Source organism: Ixodes scapularis, unplaced genomic scaffold (genome assembly GCF_016920785.2).
Source record: "Ixodes scapularis isolate PalLabHiFi unplaced genomic scaffold, ASM1692078v2 PGA_scaffold13__105_contigs__length_92229423, whole genome shotgun sequence".
In the NCBI taxonomy this organism is placed as follows: Eukaryota; Metazoa; Arthropoda; class Arachnida; order Ixodida; family Ixodidae; genus Ixodes; species Ixodes scapularis.
The window spans coordinates 76338518-76358276 of NW_024609839.1; the positions used below are offsets into that span (position 1 = coordinate 76338518).

At 50.1% G+C, this 19759-nt stretch overlaps 1 protein-coding gene across 1 annotated transcript in view; it reads right to left on the minus strand.

Annotated features, from left to right (window-relative positions):
- The window catches only part of LOC8052969 (teneurin-m), a 109675-nt gene that overhangs the window by 75104 nt on the left and 14812 nt on the right, over window positions 1-19759 (minus strand). Inside the window, exons 5-9 of the mRNA XM_040207508.3 lie at window positions 19468-19662; window positions 16656-16865; window positions 11947-12132; window positions 2549-2695; window positions 1086-1293 (exon numbers count right to left, since the gene is read on the minus strand). Coding sequence (XP_040063442.2) covers window positions 1086-1293; window positions 2549-2695; window positions 11947-12132; window positions 16656-16865; window positions 19468-19662 — 946 coding nt within the window. The remainder of the gene's footprint in view (window positions 1-1085; window positions 1294-2548; window positions 2696-11946; window positions 12133-16655; window positions 16866-19467; window positions 19663-19759) is intronic.

Below are 19759 nucleotides of genomic sequence, written 5' to 3' on the forward strand. Positions count from 1 at the left end.
CGTGCTCTGAGCACGTATTAAAAGCGAACGCTGTGTGAGCGTTCGGTGAGGACTCGGATTAAGTCACAGGCTTTCCGTCTATCAAAATGGCGACCGCCAATGTTGCTTGATGGATTTTTGAAAAGGGTCTACTTTGTGACTGCTCATTCGCAGTGAAAGGAACTAAATACTCTTAAACTAGTTTCAGTCAATAATGACAAGCTAATTGCGCGAAATGCCCTACCAGTAATACATTAAATTCTATCTTCGTTAAAGCACTGGAGTTACAGACTATTCGATATCAGGGTGGAAGCGCTTTGCGATTTGAATAGACCTTTTCTAGAGTTCCTGTATAGGCTCCCTACGGGAGCGTAGGTAGCATATACAGGAACTCTAACCTTTTCGAAAATTCAGTGCCATCTAGCGGCTCAAATAGAAGTTTAACTTTTTGGATGCTAACGTCTGTAAAAACGAAGCATTTCATCGGGCACCGTCAATATCGTACGTCGATCTCGTCGGGTCAGACGGAAACATGCCCCTCGCCATACACCTCTTTCTCAGTTTCAGTGTTCATACACTCAAAAAACTTATAATCTGTACGAAGCGCTGACCATGACAAAGCCCTTGATAATACTCGCATCAAGAAGCTTATTTAAAAGGGGAGCGTGTCGTGCGTCCAGTCGGAAACGAGCGCTATTTTGGTGCCGCATTGTGCTAACGTCTTGAAATCACACGTTTTGTGCGAGGCTTCCGAAATCGCAGGCGTGAACCGCACATCTCGGAGGACATGCTTTGGGTTATTAACTTCGGTGTATGTCTTCGACCTACTGCAACCACCCCAACCGATTCTTTCATTGGCGACCAGAAAGTCGCCATTAGCGTATACGCACACTAAGCGATTAAAGCGGCCTCACTGAATTTTGGAAACGGTCTATTAACCATCAAATATGTGCTTACAAAAAAAAAAAAATAATCTGCGAACACATAGCCTTATTTTCTCTACTGTCAAGAATCTTCCCGTAAAAGTAAAGCTTTCCCAAAGGGCGGTGGGTCCGACACTTTCGCACTGGTTGGAGGAGGCAGGAGTATCGAGCGGGAGAGCGCACCTTTCCGAGTACTCGTCCCTGTGCGAGTAGCTCTGGACGCTGTCCTCCTCGATGAGGAACTTCATCTTCTGGTAGAAAGAGGCTGTCACCGCGGGAGGCTGCTTCCGCAGAAGGATATCCTGGGGCTCCGGCGACGACAGGCACAGCAGGCTCTCCATGCACTCGGGCCGGTAGCAGCACTCGCTGTCGGCGCAGTCGCCCAGCCCGTCTTCGAGGGAACAGGAAGACGCTTTGTTTACATTCTTGTTCTACGTCGTAATAGCGCGGAGGCCTTGATGGCCAGTCAGAAACGACAATCGTTCTTTTGTTTAGGGTCAAATGACTCTACACCTCGGCCGGAGTGACCCTTTAACACCGCTTTTGAGAGGACTTGGACTTCTTCCAGATAGAGTGGGGGCCAAAAATAGCCCGCTGGGATTAAACGATAAAGCTGGTAGGCCCCCTGGTTGTACCACAGGGAAGTTATAGTCGGCTATTCGTCAACAGCTTCATCTCCCATATGAGGATAGCGAGGGAAAAGGTGTACTCAAAGTGATGCGTTATTATTTTCTCGCATGTCGAACCTCATCGCAGGAGAGGCTGCGTTTATTAATTTAACCTTACACACTGACGCCAAACGGCCCAGACAGCAAGAGCATTTGGGAATATTTAGACTCCAAACTAATTCCACCTCAAGAAAAAACACAACCACACAATATTTTTCTCATTTTAGAACTCTAGCTCCACAGCTTGCTTTCTTGGACAGACAAAAGTGAAGGGGGGCAACTTAGACAGTGCCTCAGTCTTATTGGTGCAGACGGGGTTCCACCAGTTGAAAACACAAATAGATTATTGATGCGGCTTTAGGCCGATCGGTGGTTGGTTCATTTTGGAATTAGCAAAAAACGCGAAGATTGGCATGTGGTGTGTGCCGCCCACCATGGAGCTCAGCAACACACAATTGATTTTGATGAGTGCGTTATTACAATAGCACTTGCCCAAACAGTGTCCAAGTGTGGACCTCAGTGAAAAGACACACTCAAAACTAGCCACTGCCACCAAAAAGTGTGAAAGTAGTAGAAGCGACGAAAGTGCAAAACGTGGCGAACAAAGTAAAATTAGAGAAGGGCAGTAGAAAGAGCGTCTGTCTGAATCGTCATGGCCAGGCGATACCAGGACAGCTTTCTACCAGAAACGGGGTCCAGAATAGTGCGTTGCCTTCCCGGGTAGTCTACCCCTGGCCTGGCGTTGTCTACCCCGGGTTGGGGATTGCCTATTCCGAGCCTGGGTCAACCACCAAGATACCCCTTTCCCAGAAAACGGGTACGCCAGGTATAGGAGGGGCAACTTGCCCGCCTCCCGTGGGTGGTGCGACGAGGTCGGTGGATGAGCCCCGCTCTCTGTTTCAGAGCCGTTTTAATAACTAATATCGAATTTCCTATAGTCCAGCCAACGCGTTGCTGTTTTGTTGCAATGAGGCCCACCTTCGTCATTGTCAATCTTGTCGGTGCACTTGGTCTCCTGAGCCACGCTGCAGTCTGGCCCCGCCCAGCCCGGCAGGCAGTTGCACCGCCACGCCTCGCCGTCCCGCACGCACTGACCGTGGTTGTTGCAGCCTTCGGGACAGCCGTCTGCAATACGACCGTCGCCTTACCCTACGGAACTCAGGCGTCAAGCGGCAGCTTAATGGAAGTGCATTCCCCATGGCCAGGGAGCGTACATACACTCTTCTATAACCTCGTCTATCCGGGGGAAGCCGGCTCAGAAAAGAAGTCACCAAAAAGAAAAGACGAAGAAAAGAAGACATAAATCTAATTGCGACAGTGACCACTCGTTTGGTCAAGGTCTAGCTTCAGTCATTAATGACTACCCCAAGATGAACAGGTTTGACCAATCATTGACCAATGGCTTGAACTGGTCCTTTGGTCAGTGGCCAGACAGTGGCCAGCCATTGGCTGATGACTGGCCTTACTCTGGCCACTGGCCATCAGCCATCGGCCAAACATTGGCCGATGAATGGCTACTCTTTGGCCATTGGCCAAAAAGCCATCACCAGCCATTGGTCAATGCTTTGCCAAATTCCGTGCTGCTTGGGATACCACTCCTCCCTTCCGTTTTAGCATGCAAGAGTGGCTGGAAAGGGAAGTACAAAGCGAGAAATGTATACTTGCAGCGTTGGCGCCCGCTCCTTCTTTGCGTTCTACAGTGGCCGGGCAGTCTCTTCTCATTTCGGGAATAATAAGCCATTCATACCAACGCTTGACTGCGGCAGTAATTCTTGCGGCCGAAAAACTGGCTCGCGGCGTCAAGGCTGCGCCTCTATTACATGTCTCCCCTCCGCTCGCCTTCGCTCCGCGTTTACTCGGTCGTCTTCCGGAGTACTGAGCCCCTCCCGATCCAGCTCGGCTCCATCAAAAACGCTGAGCTTGGTCGCGGGTGTTCTCCTTCATAAACTTTTAATCCGCTATGCAGTACTTTCGCTGTGCGTAAATAAAACAAAGATTTCTGCAATGGAAATAGTACTTGCGGCTTACCCTGTCAACATCAGAGAGAAAAAAGAGAGAAAGAGAGATGATGATGATTGGAACAGAAAGGTTAGCTTGTGGGTATTGATCTAGCAGATTGCTCTACTCTGTGCCAGTCGTGTGTTGCAAAAAGGTCATAAGTTCGTAGGTTGCCTTAACGGAGCATTGAATTGAGTCCAAACCTTCGAGCATTTCCTCGGCAGTAAATGGTCTATAATCTATATTTAAGAGCTGTCTATAGTACCTGCCTCTCAGTGACGTGAGCAGTGCATGCATTGATGAGGTATTCTATGGTTTCCGGAACGTTGCATGCCGGGCAATTCAGACTGGCGGCTTTCTTGGTTCTATGAAGAAACTTTCTCGTGAAAGCTCCACCAAGACGTAATCTGTGAATTAGGCAACTGACTATGCACAGCGCAAACGTTAAGCAGAGGGTCTATCCCAGGACCAGTCCTGTACACGTTACTCAGAAAGTACTCGATTACAGCTACTCTTTGTTAAACAGTATTCGATTAGATCACTTGACTCACGGTTGCTTGAAAAGTAATAATTATTTGTTCGGCTAATTCAGACTTTCAAAACGGTTGGTCGTTTATAACTGATAAGCCTCATCCTTACGTCAAAGGAAGAGATTGTAAAAGGACGCCACTGAACGCGCCTGCGCACTACGACGCCTGGCACGAGCCTCTCGCTCGAAAGTCTGTCATGGCCACTCGTGAGTTCATGAAACGCGAACCGTTTTAATTCCACAACCTAATGGCACCATTGTTTGGAAAAGTCCACGCTGTGCTGTTCACTCGTCGCTGCTCAGTTGGAACGCCTCTAAGCAAAGGCGTCGAAACAGGGGGACGGGGAGCTAGTCTATTCAACCCCCCTCCCCCCCCTCCCCCCCCCTCCCCCTCCCCCTCCCCCCCCCCTCCCCCTCCCCTTTACTCCCCTCCACTCCAGTGGCGTAGAAAGATGGGGGAGAGGGCACAAAGGGGCAAGGGGGAGAGAGAAGGGATTAAGCAACCCCGAGGATTTTCGAAATTTCTAATAAAAAATATTTGGGAGAGGGTAAATGCAGCCGCATGATATACGTCAATTTTATGCGTATTTTCGATTAATCCAGGGACACAGACGAAGGGAAACAGGGAAACAGGACAAGGCGATTAATCGCTGCGTTTGTAATACGCAGCATGAAACTTTCAAAAAGTACTCCCTGCTCGGAATAGCTGCTGCCTCCAATGTAATTTGGCAGCTTTTGCTTCGTTTCTCCACACAGAAACGAGACAAAATAAAAATCGATCTGAATTCTAAATCTATTTTTACCTACGGCTTCACGGATTGGGTGCGGCACAACGATAGCTTTATTGGCATCGTGCCTGCCTGCCCCCCCCCCCCCCTCCCCCCCTCCCCAGAGGAAGCTACAAAATCAGCAGAGAATGGAGGTCATTTGCTCGCTAAAAATTCATCCGACGACACATTCTTTACAAAATACGAAAAAAAAAAAAAGCGTGGAAGGACGACGTGAAGCGACTGCGAGATCCGGTCAGCAGAAACGCGAACACGGACGCCAGAAAATTGATGCGGTGCCTATCCCCGGACCCGGGCCCTCGTCAGCGGCCAAAAGCCCAGCCGTGACCGAAACTACTAGCAGGCGCAGAATGCCGCCGAGCGGAAAATTGGGACGAAGAGAAATTCCGCAACACCCCAAAGACCGTAAAAAAGGATGAACGAACGAACAAAGAAAAAATCAGGCGCTCTTGCGATTTTTCGTACTGCGGTAGACTAAAATTCAGCCTAAGAAACAACAACCAAAGTTGAAAATGTGGTAATAATAAAATAAAAAAAAAGAAGTCCCAGTGTTGGGATTCCAGCCTCGCACGGAGAGACGCGGCGGCTGCCAGCGCCAGCATTAGCCTCCGTGCGACGTTCTGATGCGCGACGGTTCGTTTTCTCTTTGAGCTGCCTCGAGAGGTTCTCCTTTTTCGAGCCCGCAGCGCAGTTGTGCCCCCGAGAACGCGCAAACGCTGAGGCACGCGTGCTCGCAAGTTGCGGCGCACTTCGTTTTAAAAACGACCCCCTCCCCTATTCGAATGACCACCGGCGTGATGAACATTACGATTCTCATCTCCAGTAAACGACACCGAATATGCGGAAGAGACAAAGGGAAATTTTATCTCCACTAAGCGCTTGAAATATGTCAATAGTCCTTTCCAACGCTTATCACTTATGCCAGAAGTGCTCAGTCAGTGGGCTGTAAACCCATGCGCAGCGTCTGATACACCGCGCACCAGAGCAACAGCGCATGCTCAGAAGGCAGTGCGCAGAAGGCGATTTGAGCAAAAGTCTATAGACCTTTCCAGCGTTTATCACTTGGGCGGAAAGTGCTGAGTCACTGAACTGTGGACCCATGCGCAGCGTCTGATACACCGCGCACCAGAGCAACAGCGCATGCTCAGAAGGCAGTGCGCAGAAGGCGATTTGTGCAAAAGTCTATAGACCTTTCCAGCGTTTATCACTTGGGCGAAAAGTGCTGAGTCACTGAACTGTGGACGCATGCGCAGCGTTTGATATACTGCACCGCAGATCAACAGCGCATGCTCAGAAGGCAGCCTCGCTGAAGGCGATTTTTGCAGAGGTCTATAACCTTTCCAGCGCTTATCACTTGGGCGAAAAGTGCTGAGTCACTGAACTGTGGACGCATGCGCAGCGCCTGATACACCGCACAACAGAGCAACAGCGCATGCTCAGAAGACATTCCATAGCCCAGCAGACAAGGATGGCAGCGCACGGATGGCGATTGTTGGAAGAGTCTACAAGTGGTGGAAAGTTTTCTGCACTAAAGGCGCATTCACACTGCGGAAAAACGCGCATCGAGGGGTAAAATATTTGCTTGTTTTTGTATTTAAAAGAAAAAAAGTCGCGCGTCGAGGACGCCGACGCCGGGAGACGACGCTTTTGGAGCCAATTCATCCCTCGACGCGCGCGCTCGAGCCAATCAGCGAGCGAGCGGACGTGACATGCGTCTATTTCAGTGTAGTACTTGTTTTTGCTGTTTTTATTTTCGATGCACGCACAAGAAAAGTAAAAAGGCAGAGAGATCCAGGGACGCGCGCAGTCCCCAAACGTGGTTGGAAGCATTCCAGCGCGGAGAAAAGCAAGCCGATTGGAACATCTGACTGTGGGCAGCAGTGATTTCCCTACAAGCCCCATAGGGGGGTGAAAACCCCCCTCTATTCTCAATGGCCCCCCTCCCCCTTAAAATGTAGACCTCCCCCTAATTTCAATTCCTGGGGAAACCCCTGGTAAGCAGTGTTTGCTGTAGGCGCACGACGCTGTGAAACGACTCTTATCGTTTCACAGAACGCCCCCAATGTGTTCTGTGAATTCTTTGTGTGCACGCCACCAATACGGAATACAACAGTTCCCCTTGGGAAACACCATCGCACAAGCTGAGTGCAGTGCTATTAAAGGTACTGGCGCGCGGGCGTAGCACCGTGCTAAGTTTTGTTTGGACACAAACGTGCCAAAAGAGCACCTGAAGCATCGCTCTCGAGTTCATGCCTCATATGCTGCGTACAACAGGAGTGTAAACATATATATATAATCATCGCCATGGTCCATTCAATGAAGACGGCCGTCTCCGAGCGCAATGCATTCACAATGGCGAGGCAACAACGATCGCACGAAGCAGACGCATAAAACATGTACGTGTTCTTTCCACAAACGCGGGGTTCCACGAAAAGACGCCGGCGTCGGGTGGCCCTGTGTGGCTGCCTCGTTTTGTTTCGACGGCGGCGTCAGCGTCAAACAAAACGCACTTTTTTGTTTTATGTGAATGTGTTTTTACGCATTACGAACTGAGACTCATCAATGGCCAAGGAGCACATAAGTAAGGAGGAGCGGGAGGGCACAAGGCGGCTCTCCCCGGGGAAAATGCCAACTTGGCTAATTAGATACGACTTAGTTGCCGCTCAGTCAGGAGCCTTACTGCAATAATGAAGAGGCAGCATTACGCGGCAGCGACCCCCCGACGCGGTCCTGAGCCTCCAGATCCACCTAATCCTCGCTGCGTGGAGTTCCGCGCGACAGTGCAATCCCGAATCATGGCGGGCCCGCACGGAATGCTCCCGAAATCCCCCTGACCGTCAATAGACCGAGCATATCCTTATGTGCGCGGCAGCCGCGCTCCGGTGTTCCCGAAAAGTAAACTATGCTTACGAAGCCCGTTCAACGAACGCCGTCCGAAATAGAAAGACGACACAGCCGGTTGTACCATATCCGGGAACTGGGAATAGTGTCTAACGACAAGATGATGTGGCTGTTGGAGGAATAATAAACAGCAAATGGGACGCGTAGGCTACTTCGTACCCCTCCACAAAATTAAAAGAGAAAAAATTCGGCAGAGACACTTGAGACTGCTTACGTGTAGGAATGTGAAAGCATTCATGCACGCAGTGTATTCCTACAAGCAGAGCGCCACGTTTTCCTATCGCACACGGTGCTCCGGTGGTGATGTCACGCTCCGCCACTGCGCAGACGCGGCGAACCCTGCCGGCATCACGACGGCTTCTGGGACGAAGCATTGCGTCGCTGCGCTTTTTTGTGTGTGTTTGTTGTATTTCCGAAACCCGCCGACTTCCGTGTCAAGGCTTTTATGTTGCTGTTCGTTTGCATGTATTTTATTGCGAATGGGCCAATGGGAATGTAGGTGCCGCTTCGCTCAGCCAATAGGAATTTAGGTGCCGCGTCGCTCAGCCAATGGGAATTTAGGTGCCGTTTTTCTAAGGCTTCGCTCCATAAGAGCATTAAATGCTTTCGCATTAAAAATGGAAGACATACGATGAGGACACAGAAAGTGATGCCAGCAACGGCAATGAACTGAAAATAAAGAAACCTATACGTACCTGCCCACTCAATATCTTTTTTTTTTTAGATATGCAACGACGCGCAGGCAATTCTTGTCCCTCATCTAACATCACAATCCCAAAATTCTTTCTATCCCTGCGTTCGCACATTTTATGTTAGAATTAGTGGGGAAGTTGACGTCAAATGGGGGACCTACAACCAATTCAGTATCCACGCTAAGTTTAGCGGAAAAATTGACGTCACGTGACTTAAACACCAACTCAGTTTCTCCACTAAATTTAGGAACAACATTGATGTCACGTGACCTGACGTCACATGATCTATACACCAATTTAGTTTCCCCGCTAAATTTATCGGGAACATTCGCGTGACGTGACCTCACATCACGGAGTCTATCCACCAATACAGTTTCTCCGCTAGATTTAGGGGGAACACTGACGTCACATGACTTGACGTCACAATACGCCAATCTAGTTTCCCCTCTAAATTTAGCGGGAACATTAATTTCACGTCACCTAACGTCATGGGGCCCACACACCAATTTAGTTTCCGCGCTAAATTTAGCCGGAACACTAACGCCACGTGACCTGACGTCACGGGACTTTTAAATATATTTAGTTTCCCCGCTAGATATGGCGGGAAAATGAATGTCACCTGACCTATGCACCATGTGGCGACACGCTATCGGGTAGAAGCAAATGTCGATACTTTAAGAATATGTTTGATGACGAACGGACATCGGACTGGTCGAACGTCCCTACATACTTGGTGACCCGGACGATTCACCGATTTACACCTTTCCCTTGATGTGGGAGTGACCCCCCCTCCTCCCCCTCCCCCCCCTCCCCCTCCCCCCCTCCCCCCCCCCCTCCCTCCCCCCCCCCCCCCCCCACCCCCCAGAGAACGTTCAGCACAGCGACGGCGCCGGTTCTTCTAACCTCCAACCAAACGGCGGACCGGACGGAGTTACCGTGACGATTCCTTTGCGCTTATTACCATTCTGGCCGAAGAACCCTCACCTTTGGTTCACTCAGGTAAAGGTGCACATCCATTCGCGAAGATTCATGACGCAAATAGCCCGTCTGTTCCTTTTTTTTTTTTTTACTTGGTCGTCTGTTTACCACTTTAGGCAGCTGACGAAATAGACGACACGCTGTGGCACCTATCAAGAAAAAAAAAGTACTAAGGTTTATTTCTATATTATATTAAAGATATGGTAGAGCGGTAGGGAAAAATCTTCAGTGCAAAGCTTGACGAGCCCCGAGTCCCATCGAACAGTGGTACAAGTAACTTTGTGCAAGCACAATATGCGCCGAGAAAATGAGGGGGAAGAGGAGACAAGAGCGAGTGGGAACGCCAGAAGGCCGAGCTCTGGTTAGAATGATTAGTGGGCGCACCTTAAAGGCCGACGTAAAACCTCCGTTTTCTGCAGGGAAGATAATCCTCTCAGTGCTTCCCCTCTCCTAAGCAGCGAGGGGATTTAAGTTAGGGGAAGGTAAAGAGTGGAGAGGATATAGGAAAGGAGAAGGCGGGCTAAACTGGAAAGCGCGAGGTGTACGTCGGCCTTAAAAGGCCGACGACCAGACTCGAGATCCTGCAAGGCAGAAGATCCTCCTCACCACCGGGGGAGGGGGGGGGGGGACAAACAAAGGGTGACAGGGTAGAAGGGGGGAGAGGAGGAAGCGAAGGAAAAGTGGAAAGTGCGAACTGTTCGTCGGCCTTTAAACTAGCTGCCTTTGACTATACTGAGCTCGTCGAACATTGTCAGAACGCGGAACGCCGGCGTCTGCCGTTGGGCTATTTCGGATTCGAACGCGTTCGACGAGTGGAGACAAAGGCAGCATTCGTCTCCACCGCATTCGACGAACGCGTTAGGGGCGATCCACACAGTTGCGCTCAGCCCGACTGAGTACGAACGCAACGCGAGTTGCGATGGCGACTGCTGCGTCGGCTCCAACAAAACGAGGTAACAACCGGTTTGGTTTGTGCCGACGCAGCCGTTGCCATGGCAACCCGTTGCAGTTGCACTCAGTCGGGCTCGACGCCAGTATGTGGAGCACCCCTTAGAACGGGGAACGCTAACGCCCGGCATCTGGCTCTCGCCTTCGAAACAAACGCTCTCGTAAAGCTTATAACACAAAATCGTTATCGAGATAAAGCTATAATTGGAAGTGTGTTTCTTGTCGGTTACTCGAAAGCATGCTTCATCCTATAGAGTATAGACGCTTTCAGGCAGCTGTGAATGGGCGCCGCCATAACCGACCTTCAGTTTTTGTTTCCTCTTATTCCGTTCGCTTTGCTTCATCATTACCGCAGCAGGACAGGTCATTGCCTCTTTAGGTGCTACTGTGTCCTCCTCCCTAGCATAGGCCTTTGTCGAGGCTCGTCAACACCCGCTTCAGTGGCGCGGCATCTCGGTAAGACAAGAGAAGGTCGGCCATGGCAGCTGTAATCTGGAGCGTGTTTAAAGCGTCTATACTCCGTTCACCCTTATGCTAAGCCTGCAGCCAATACCACGAGCACGAGAGCTCGAGGCCGCTGGTTCGAAGCGTTCTTCCGCAGAACGAGCGCTCGCGTTAGAAACGCATGTCTCAAAGCCACGAGCGTGGGCTATATCTTGGGCTTGTAGCTTTGCCTGCAGTTTCAGCTCATAGGTAAACGGAGTTATAGCTCTTTTTTGATGATAAGTATGTAGTAATCCAGTCTGAGGAATGCAAAAGAACATTTCATATTAAATCTTGTCTAATCTAATTTTAAAACGGATATTATGTAGCCAATTAAAACTTCCTCGTTCATTTAGAAGGCGATCACTGCTTATTTCCGCGAGGGCTTGGATGAAAGCGACATCTAGTGGGTGTACATGAACGTTCTGGATACAAACAAACTTCCTAAATGCTCTACATACTTTAACCACAAACTGCACTGTCGAGTTACCTTCTCGTGCGTACTTTGAGCCAAACAAGTCTGAACATATCGTTCCTCGCACCTGTTTCCATGTCATCAGACTGTCTTTGAACGCGCCTGCCATTCTCCACTACCAAATGGTGGCATCTGCCGAAGGGCTGCAGTGCGCATCGCACTAGGGTTTGATGAAAAAAAAAAAAAAGTCCACAAAAAGTGCAACATGGGAACGTAACAAGAATTGTAACAGGCTGAATCTATCCGACCTACCTGTTTAATTTAAACGCAGTCAATTATTTGACGTTTTATAATTACTCCAATTCAGGCTTTTTCACGCAATATAAAGGAAAAGTACTTCCCGCTAAAATGTAGCGCGACAAATGCTGCTATATTAAACCCCATATTACGTTTCTCTGGACCACAAAAAAGTTCCTAAGACTCAGCGCAATGAAAACCACGCTATACATTGCGCTTACCCCCGCTTTATTCGTAGCATTAATATACATATATATCGATCAAAGCTGGTCAATATGAACCCACACGAGATGCCTTCGCGTACCTGAAAATAGCGAGCGATAGAGAGGGAAAAATCTTGGCCTCACCCAGGGTGCAGTGCAGGCCCATCCAACCCTGGATGCAGACGCAGGTGCCGTTGTTGCACTGGCCGTGTCTGAGGCAGCGCGGGTCACACTCCCTCAGGTCGCACCGGGGCCCCGTCCAGCCGTGCTCGCAGCGGCAACGCCCTTCCTCGCACCGACCGAACGGCCCGCAGTCCAGACTGCACTTGGCTGCGAAACACAAAAAAGGTCTGAGAGGTAAGTACTACGTTCAAACGAGCCTTCCAGAGATCCCGAACGAGATTGATGAGGCTATTTCATCCCAAAGCAACTACCGCTGGGATCTATTGCTGGGGGCCATAAAAGACGCTGCTGAACTCCTTCAATTAATTGTCATCATAAAACATTCACGCTTGTAAAGCAAAGAACTCGTAGTATTTTTCCAAAGGAAGGTATCGGCGGCGCTCATGTATTCGCCGTTCCGCTATAGTCTGTCACAGGTTAAGAATGCACTAGATGCTTCGCCTCCAGCGCGAGCTCACTGCCACGGCCACTCGATTAGGACTCGGGGATCGGGTAGCCGTGTCACTGCTTTTCGTAAGACCTCGGTGCACGCGTGGCTAAATCCCGGCGGGAGGCGACGGGCGCGGGCTGGAGGTGGGGATTCTACTGTGCATTTTTAACCAGTCGGAGACAATAGAACTCTTCTCCTAGTCATGTGCGCGCGCCAAGAACTGTCTTATCAGAAAAACACCGAGCAGAGAGCAGCATTATTTATTCCCGAATCATTTAGTCCAACTCCGCGGAGGAGGAGCAAAAGAAAAGCTTCAAACTGGTCACAACGTCCAATGTGCTGCAGCGAACATTAAAAAAAAAAAAATCTTGGAAAGCCAAGAACAACTTGCGGAATGGAATGTACAACTGTGTTTTCTATTTTTTTCAGATAGGATCAAACAAGCATTCCCACTAGACGTTTTTAATTCTTACGAATTGTCATTAATTTTTACGAAATGTCATTCAGTCGAAGGTATAATCTATACAGAACCTCGTGCTCCTATCTTTCTTTTTTTTTTTTTTTTTACCAGTACCATGCAGCAGTGAAACACATGAATGGGATGAAGGCTTAATGGCGTCCTGTTTTCGCAGTTCCTGGATTACATCGGTGGCCTGATTTCTTTCTGCGAGCGGAAGTGTCCGAGGTGGTTGCTTGATTGGAATAGCGTCACGAGTATCTACGTGCTGGTCAGCGAAGATATCTCCGTAGACGCTGATCAAATTCAAGAGTGACTCTTGTTGAGGTTGACTGACGTGGTACTTGGAGCACTGCGCTAGCTCCGGCAAAAACACTGTCAACTCCCGTTGTTCAACGTTGGCGGTTTCAGTGGTCTTGCTACCGAGGCTCACAATGTAGAATCAAGTTGCTATTCAACAACATTGCTTGACGTGTACCGCTTTATCCGTTAAGTTAATGCGCCTAGGGACGTGTTCATTGGCGAAATTCATCGGCGTTTTTCCAGTTCTAATGACTGGGATATTGTCACACGCGTCGTTTTTTTCAGGGACCGCGATACCTTCAGAGCAACTATTGCCACCATTCATCCAAACGACGACTTCGGATTGTGGGGAAAAACAGCTGATGTGGAGTGGAGGAGGAATACACCCAGTAATTTCCAGAAGCGCTCGTCGGCTGCACAAAATGATGTTTTACTCATTTAGATTTAGGCCTCACTCTATTGATCCATCGAGCAATCGTTTGCTTTCAAAGATACAAGACCACTGATACATTTTTCAAATATATCTCCTACGTAATTTATGTGCAAGAATTCTTGAGTGCTGAAGCGGAACGTGAGTTGCACTGACGCCGTGACAGGTCTTAAATCGCCAGTGGCCCTACGCAATGAGCGTCCAGCGGGACGTTTCTACTACTCAAGGGACACGTTTGTTTGGTAAAATATATCAGCCCTCACTAAGCAGACGTTTGCCCCTGTGTCCACCAGCATACTGCAAGGAATACCTTCGAGCGGTCCATATGCAAAGAAGTGCATCTTCATCGGCGTGCACCTTATGGACCTCGAATACAGTTACCGGGTGTTTGTTTTTGATTTGAGCCATAATTTAGTCGGTAAGCTCGGCTGACACTCGTCTTCTGGGAGAAAGCAATTTATTAATGCGGAAGCATTAACTGTCTCATGGAGCGAGCCGACGTCATCTGCTTTGAAACCATGCAAAACGGCACCTTAATGAAACCACGCGCAAAGCTAGCCAACAGGACCTTTTACACTTCGGTCCCATTGGCTGGCGCGCGTCGACGAGGCCCCCATTGGACGCTGCGCGTCAGTTTTTGTGGTGTTATCCTAACTCTGTTATCACACTGTTGCGTTATCACTGATCACCACGTTCGCTCGCCTCTTTTCGGTTATGCGGCACGTGGCAATATATACGGCGCATGGAAAACAACCAAAGGGTTCGTTCTGCTGGGAACTACGTTGTTTGCTGTCTGTTCCTTCCTCGCCCCGCAAGGCATACGACAGTTTGAACAATCGCTCACCCGATGGCGCTGCGCGTCCGCGAGGCAGCGGCTCCACCGTTCCACGCCCAAGGTCAGCGCGTTGTACATACGCCGCAGATTAAAGGGAGCGAAGAGCGGCGTGTGTGCTTTCGCATTCACAACTCGTAAGAAGTGCTTAGGTGCACCTCGAGCGTTTTCCTTTTAGCCGTTCCTCGCTACCGCGGAAGTTACAATTGCGCTGGGGGTGACCTTTTCAGCGACCACTCCAGCATGTGTACTCGTACCTACGACGCACAGGTGGTTGCGTCCTTGAACCCTGGTAGGCAGATACCCCAGTGTCTCGCAATTGTGTCGCAAAGAAAGTTGAGGCGGCGGATGGGACCTCAACCAGGACAGAAACTCGACGGGTAGCTCTCACAGCTCCCCGGACCGCTTCTGCCTTTGTGGCTCGCGCAACAGCGTCGCGCATGCAGCCAGGTCACGAAAGCCGCACAATCTTAGCTGGGCGGTGCAAGATTTGACCAGTTCACCAATATTCCAATTTTTTCTTTTGGCGCGCACAACAATAGGTCTATGTCGCACTATTTAAAGCATACATGTATTTTTTTAAGGCTTTACATATTTGTTTTAAAAAAGAAAGTTACGCTAATGCAATTTATGTAGGTGTGTTTTACGGTCAGGGGGACAAAATGTGGGTGAATAATGGTCAAAATAGGTTGATCACCTAACTAAAATGTGTTAATTAAATTTCTAATGATTGAAGATGAAGACCTGTTTCTAATCGGAAACTTGCCCAGTGTCATCAAAAACCACTACATCAGTAAAGTTTAGAATGATTTGGGGCGGGCGAGAAGCGCAATGGAGCTCTAGCGGTACCACTCGTGCTGCGGGCGCAAGTGGCGACGTGAGCGATCGAAAGCGTCGCTGGGGTCGGACCACCACAATTGGCCGAATGCTGACTATGACGCCAGCAAAGGATGTCTCGTCGACGGAAATAAGAGGAATGGAAGAACTTCAATTTTGATGGTGTTGGCAGTGTTGCTATGAGAGCGCTATGATTTCAGGCTTCCACCGTGCCCATTACAAACACCATCGAAGCTGTTGTTCCCAAGGTAATGACATCACGAAAGGTAACCGAACGAGGGCGCCACCGAAACATCTCGCCGCTAAGAGCGGTGTGAAAACGCGCCCGCGCGGTGTTTCCGTCTTTTATCGTCCAAGTTTTCGCACCACCAGCGTTGTGATCGTTAGAAGTAGTAACCTTAGCACATTATCGCGACTCTCACGCGCCCCAAATCTTTGTTAATTTTACTCGTGCAAAGGTTTTCGATAAGGCTCAGCAAGTTTCTCATTGAAGCCATGTGTCTACTTTCACTATTTTGAAAAGACAATTAACAAATTTTAGTTAATCATCCGACTTACCGTGACGATTATCTCTATATAATATGTCTCCCCGGTCATATAATTGACACGCAAAGACCACATTAGTGTAGCCTTTACAACTTTTTATAACAAATCTGTAAATACAAATTGTATGGGAAATTGCTTGGCAAACATGTGACATCAGATCACGTGACGTTCGTTTCCCCGCTATATTTACCGGGAAGGCTGAACTGGTACGTAGGGCATGTGACGTTAATTTTCCCGCTAAATTTAGAGGAGAATTCAGATTGCCGGCTGAGTCACGTGACATGTGGTCACGTGATGTCCCGCAAGACTTAATAAGCTCACGCTTCTTGCCTCGCGACCCGGCGTTCTTATCGAGTAATTCCGCAACCTGATGGGCTCTGCAGGGGTATTAGGGAGTGTTCGTAGACCGCGTTTCCCCCTCCGCCAAGCCCTCCGCAACGAAGAAGTCGCTACTGCGCCTGCGCGCCGATGGCCTTTACTGTAGATTGTAGAGTTTCTGGTATCGTAGCGGGTTGCGGAGAGCGTTGCCAGTCGGCGAAAATGATCTACGAAAACTTCCTATTAGGGAGTTTTCGTAGATCAACCACTTTCCATCGTGCGCTAAGCTAGCCGCAACAAAGATACTGCGCCTGCGAGCCGCTTACCGAAGAAACCCGGATCTCGCAGCGGGTTGCGAAGGGCATTGCGGGACGGCATAAACGGTCTAAGGAAAACAAAACAAAAACACTCCCTATTTAGGGGTCTCGTCGCGCTCCACGTTTCTCAAGCCGTCAGTGTCTCTCTAGGCGAGATATATAACTTTCTCGCAGGGCCGAGAGAATCCTCGTCCACGCACCCCTCGCGCAGTCCTCGCCGGTCCAGTGGTCGAAGCAGACGCAGGCTTCTTGGTCCAGGTCGAAGACCCCGTGGGAGGAGCAGTCTGGAAAGCAGCGGCTCAACCGCTCGTCCGGCTGGCTGCAGTTGGCTCCCCGCCAGCCGATCTTGCACAGGCAGTGGCCGTCCACGCACGCGCCGTGGGACCCGCACTCCGGGTCCAGGCAGTCCACTGGCAAGAGCGACGGGAAGGAGCGGGCGGGTCAGCCGACGATACTCGTCTTAGCCTCAAGTTCTTACAATATTTGGTTGTCGGAGAAACAAGCGATGCTTTTGGCATTTGAAACACGTACGTCTGCGAACCAATGCCTCCGTGCTCTGCCACCGTCAGGATTGCGCCGGATGACCATGATAAAAAAAAAAAATGAAAGCCGTTTACAACTCCCTGTAACGCCGGATTAGAGCGCAGTTCTTGAGGAGGAGGAGGGAAAGGATACTAAAGGGAAGGTATATCCTTCCTCCCTCCTCCTCACCTCCTCATCCTGTCTGCTACTCCTCCCTCTGAGCGGCGTCACCGTCGTTTCACGAGGGTCACGTGACCCCAGTGACGATGACGTCATCAGTGACGATGACGATGCGGATATCAATGACGTCATCTGTGACGTCAGTGATGACGTCATTAGTGACGAGGAAGATGCCAATGACGTCATCAGCGACGTCACTGATGACGTCATCACTGACGATGACGATCCGATGACGTCATCACTGACGATGACGATCCGATGACGTCACGCGTCCCATAATGCACCGCGCGGTTACGCCGACGGCGACGCCGACGCCGCTCAAGCCGGAAACGGGCGCCCTTATATCAAGTCATCCGGCGGGTATCGAATGACCACTTCTAAGGGCGTGCTACGTAGACCGGCCGGAGACGCGCTCCCGGCATCATACTTCATGCGTCCCTTACTTTGATATAATGTTTGGTGTGTCCAATTAAAGCTGCATTGTCAACGCGAAATTACGACATTAATTACCCATAATAAATATACCACAGTCTCTTCACTATCGAGCATGATGTCACTGGGCCCTGAAATTGCGAGATTTTTTAAACAATAGTTAATTCAAAGTTTGTAACAAATTCCTTGGGTAAAATTCCTTGGTTATAAGAAAATGTGTTGCGAGAGCGGCACAGACGAGCCCTAGCGCAGTATTTTGAGAAATTACAGAAGTACAGGGTGTCACTAATGAAAATTTACACGGTCTTTTTTACCGCAAAAATAAACTAGGCATCGCCGAACGCTCATTCTCCGCCCAAAGGTAGAGCTAGAGGTCACAACCAGATGCCAAAGTTTCAGCCCGATCCGATAACTTAATCAAAAGTTATAAATGATTTTCTGAAAATTTCAATGGGAAAATGGCGGCCGACGGAGTTTTTGAACACATGGGGCTCTATGGCACCAGAAACCGAAAACGGGCAAAAATGGGCTCCATTTTCCCATTGAAATTTTCAGAAAATCAGTTATAACTTTTGATTAAATTATCGGATCGGGCTGAAACTTTGGCATCTGGTTGTGACCCCTATCTTTACCTTTGGGCGGAGAATGAGCGTTCGGCGATGCCTAGTTTATTTTTGCGGTAAAAAAGATCGTGTAAATTTTCATTTGTGACACCCTGTATAAAAAGAAGTAATACACCAAAACAACAAAGCAAAAACCCGCCCGCACCTAACTTTTTTTTCTTCTTTTTTTTAGGGGGGGGGGGGGGGGGCACATTGCAAAGAGCCGCTCCCGAGCACCACCGCCGGCCGTGAAGTAAGAGAGCTGAGTTGGTGTATAGAGCTCAGAACCTGGTTCGTGCGTCGCTGTCACCCACTTTAGCCACAATAACACGACTCCGAGTTGGAAATCATCTTTGTAACCGATCTGCCGATGTGCACGATCCACGCTGGGCGCTCGTGGATCCACTATACTCCGCGACAACTTTTCTTGGCAATGCAGTGGAAAGTACAGGCCCGCGTCCCCGCTCCCATTCTGAGTGTACGAAGGCTCTCTTGCGCACACTCAAAATGGGAGAGGGGACGCGGGCCTGTACCTTCCACTGCATTGCCAAGAAAAGTTGTCGCGGAGTATAGATCCACGAGCGGCCCAAACATGGCTTATCCGAAATCGGACAGCTAGGAAGTCTATACACCAACATAGCGTTTTCAAACAAGCCCGCTTTGCCCGCACCAGGTGCGGGCACTGGGCGTGCGCAGAAACCAAACGCGGGAGGAGTGAAGCGTTTGCGCACGCGCAGTACCGACAGCAGCGGCACCGCAGTCGCGTGACGTATGTGAGTCGAGTTGGTCTATAATCACCGAAGATTATTTTAGCGCTCCTCATCCAACGAAATTACGGCTTCGGCGGATAAGAAGGCCGAAGTGCCAATCCATAGCCACGAGGAGAATATTGCCATAGCCTCCTATATACTGACGAAGCCTGGCAGATCGCCACGAGAAGCGGCCGCCGAAATGGAAGAGGTGGAGCGGCAGACAACGGATGAGAGGAGAGCCACGTGACTGGCGCCCCGCTGCGGCGAGGCGCCGAAACACGCTTCTCCCGAGTGAACAAGTGTGTTTCGTGTTCTCGCCGCTGCAAAAGCTGTGCGCTGACGTCCAGGTTCCCCGGGGAATCGCTCTTTGATGCTCTTTGTTACCAGATCCTCGTGCTCCAAATCTGCAACCGCGGGCAATCTACGGCTCCGCCATCGAACCGCCATGCTTCGTGAGTATAGAGGAGGCTATGATAATGCCCGTTTCCGCCAGCGAGAGTCCGGACGGCGCAGCGAGTGCTCACCCCTGTCGCACTGTTCTCCGGCGTATCCCGGCTGGCAGGCGCAGTGGCCCTGGACGCAGGCCCCGTGGCCGCTGCAGTCGGCCGCCTCGCAGTCGTCGTCCCGGACGCCGCACTCGGCGCCCTTCCAGCCGGCCTCGCAGCGGCACGAGCCTTGCACGAAGCGGCCGTGTCCGCTGCACAGCACGGGGCACACGCCTGCGAAGAGCGTACGCACTCTCTGCACGTCCTCCCTATGCAGGCGCCCTTCCGACCGGGCGCTCCAAGGCACTTCATCGGAAGAAATCGCCGAGTA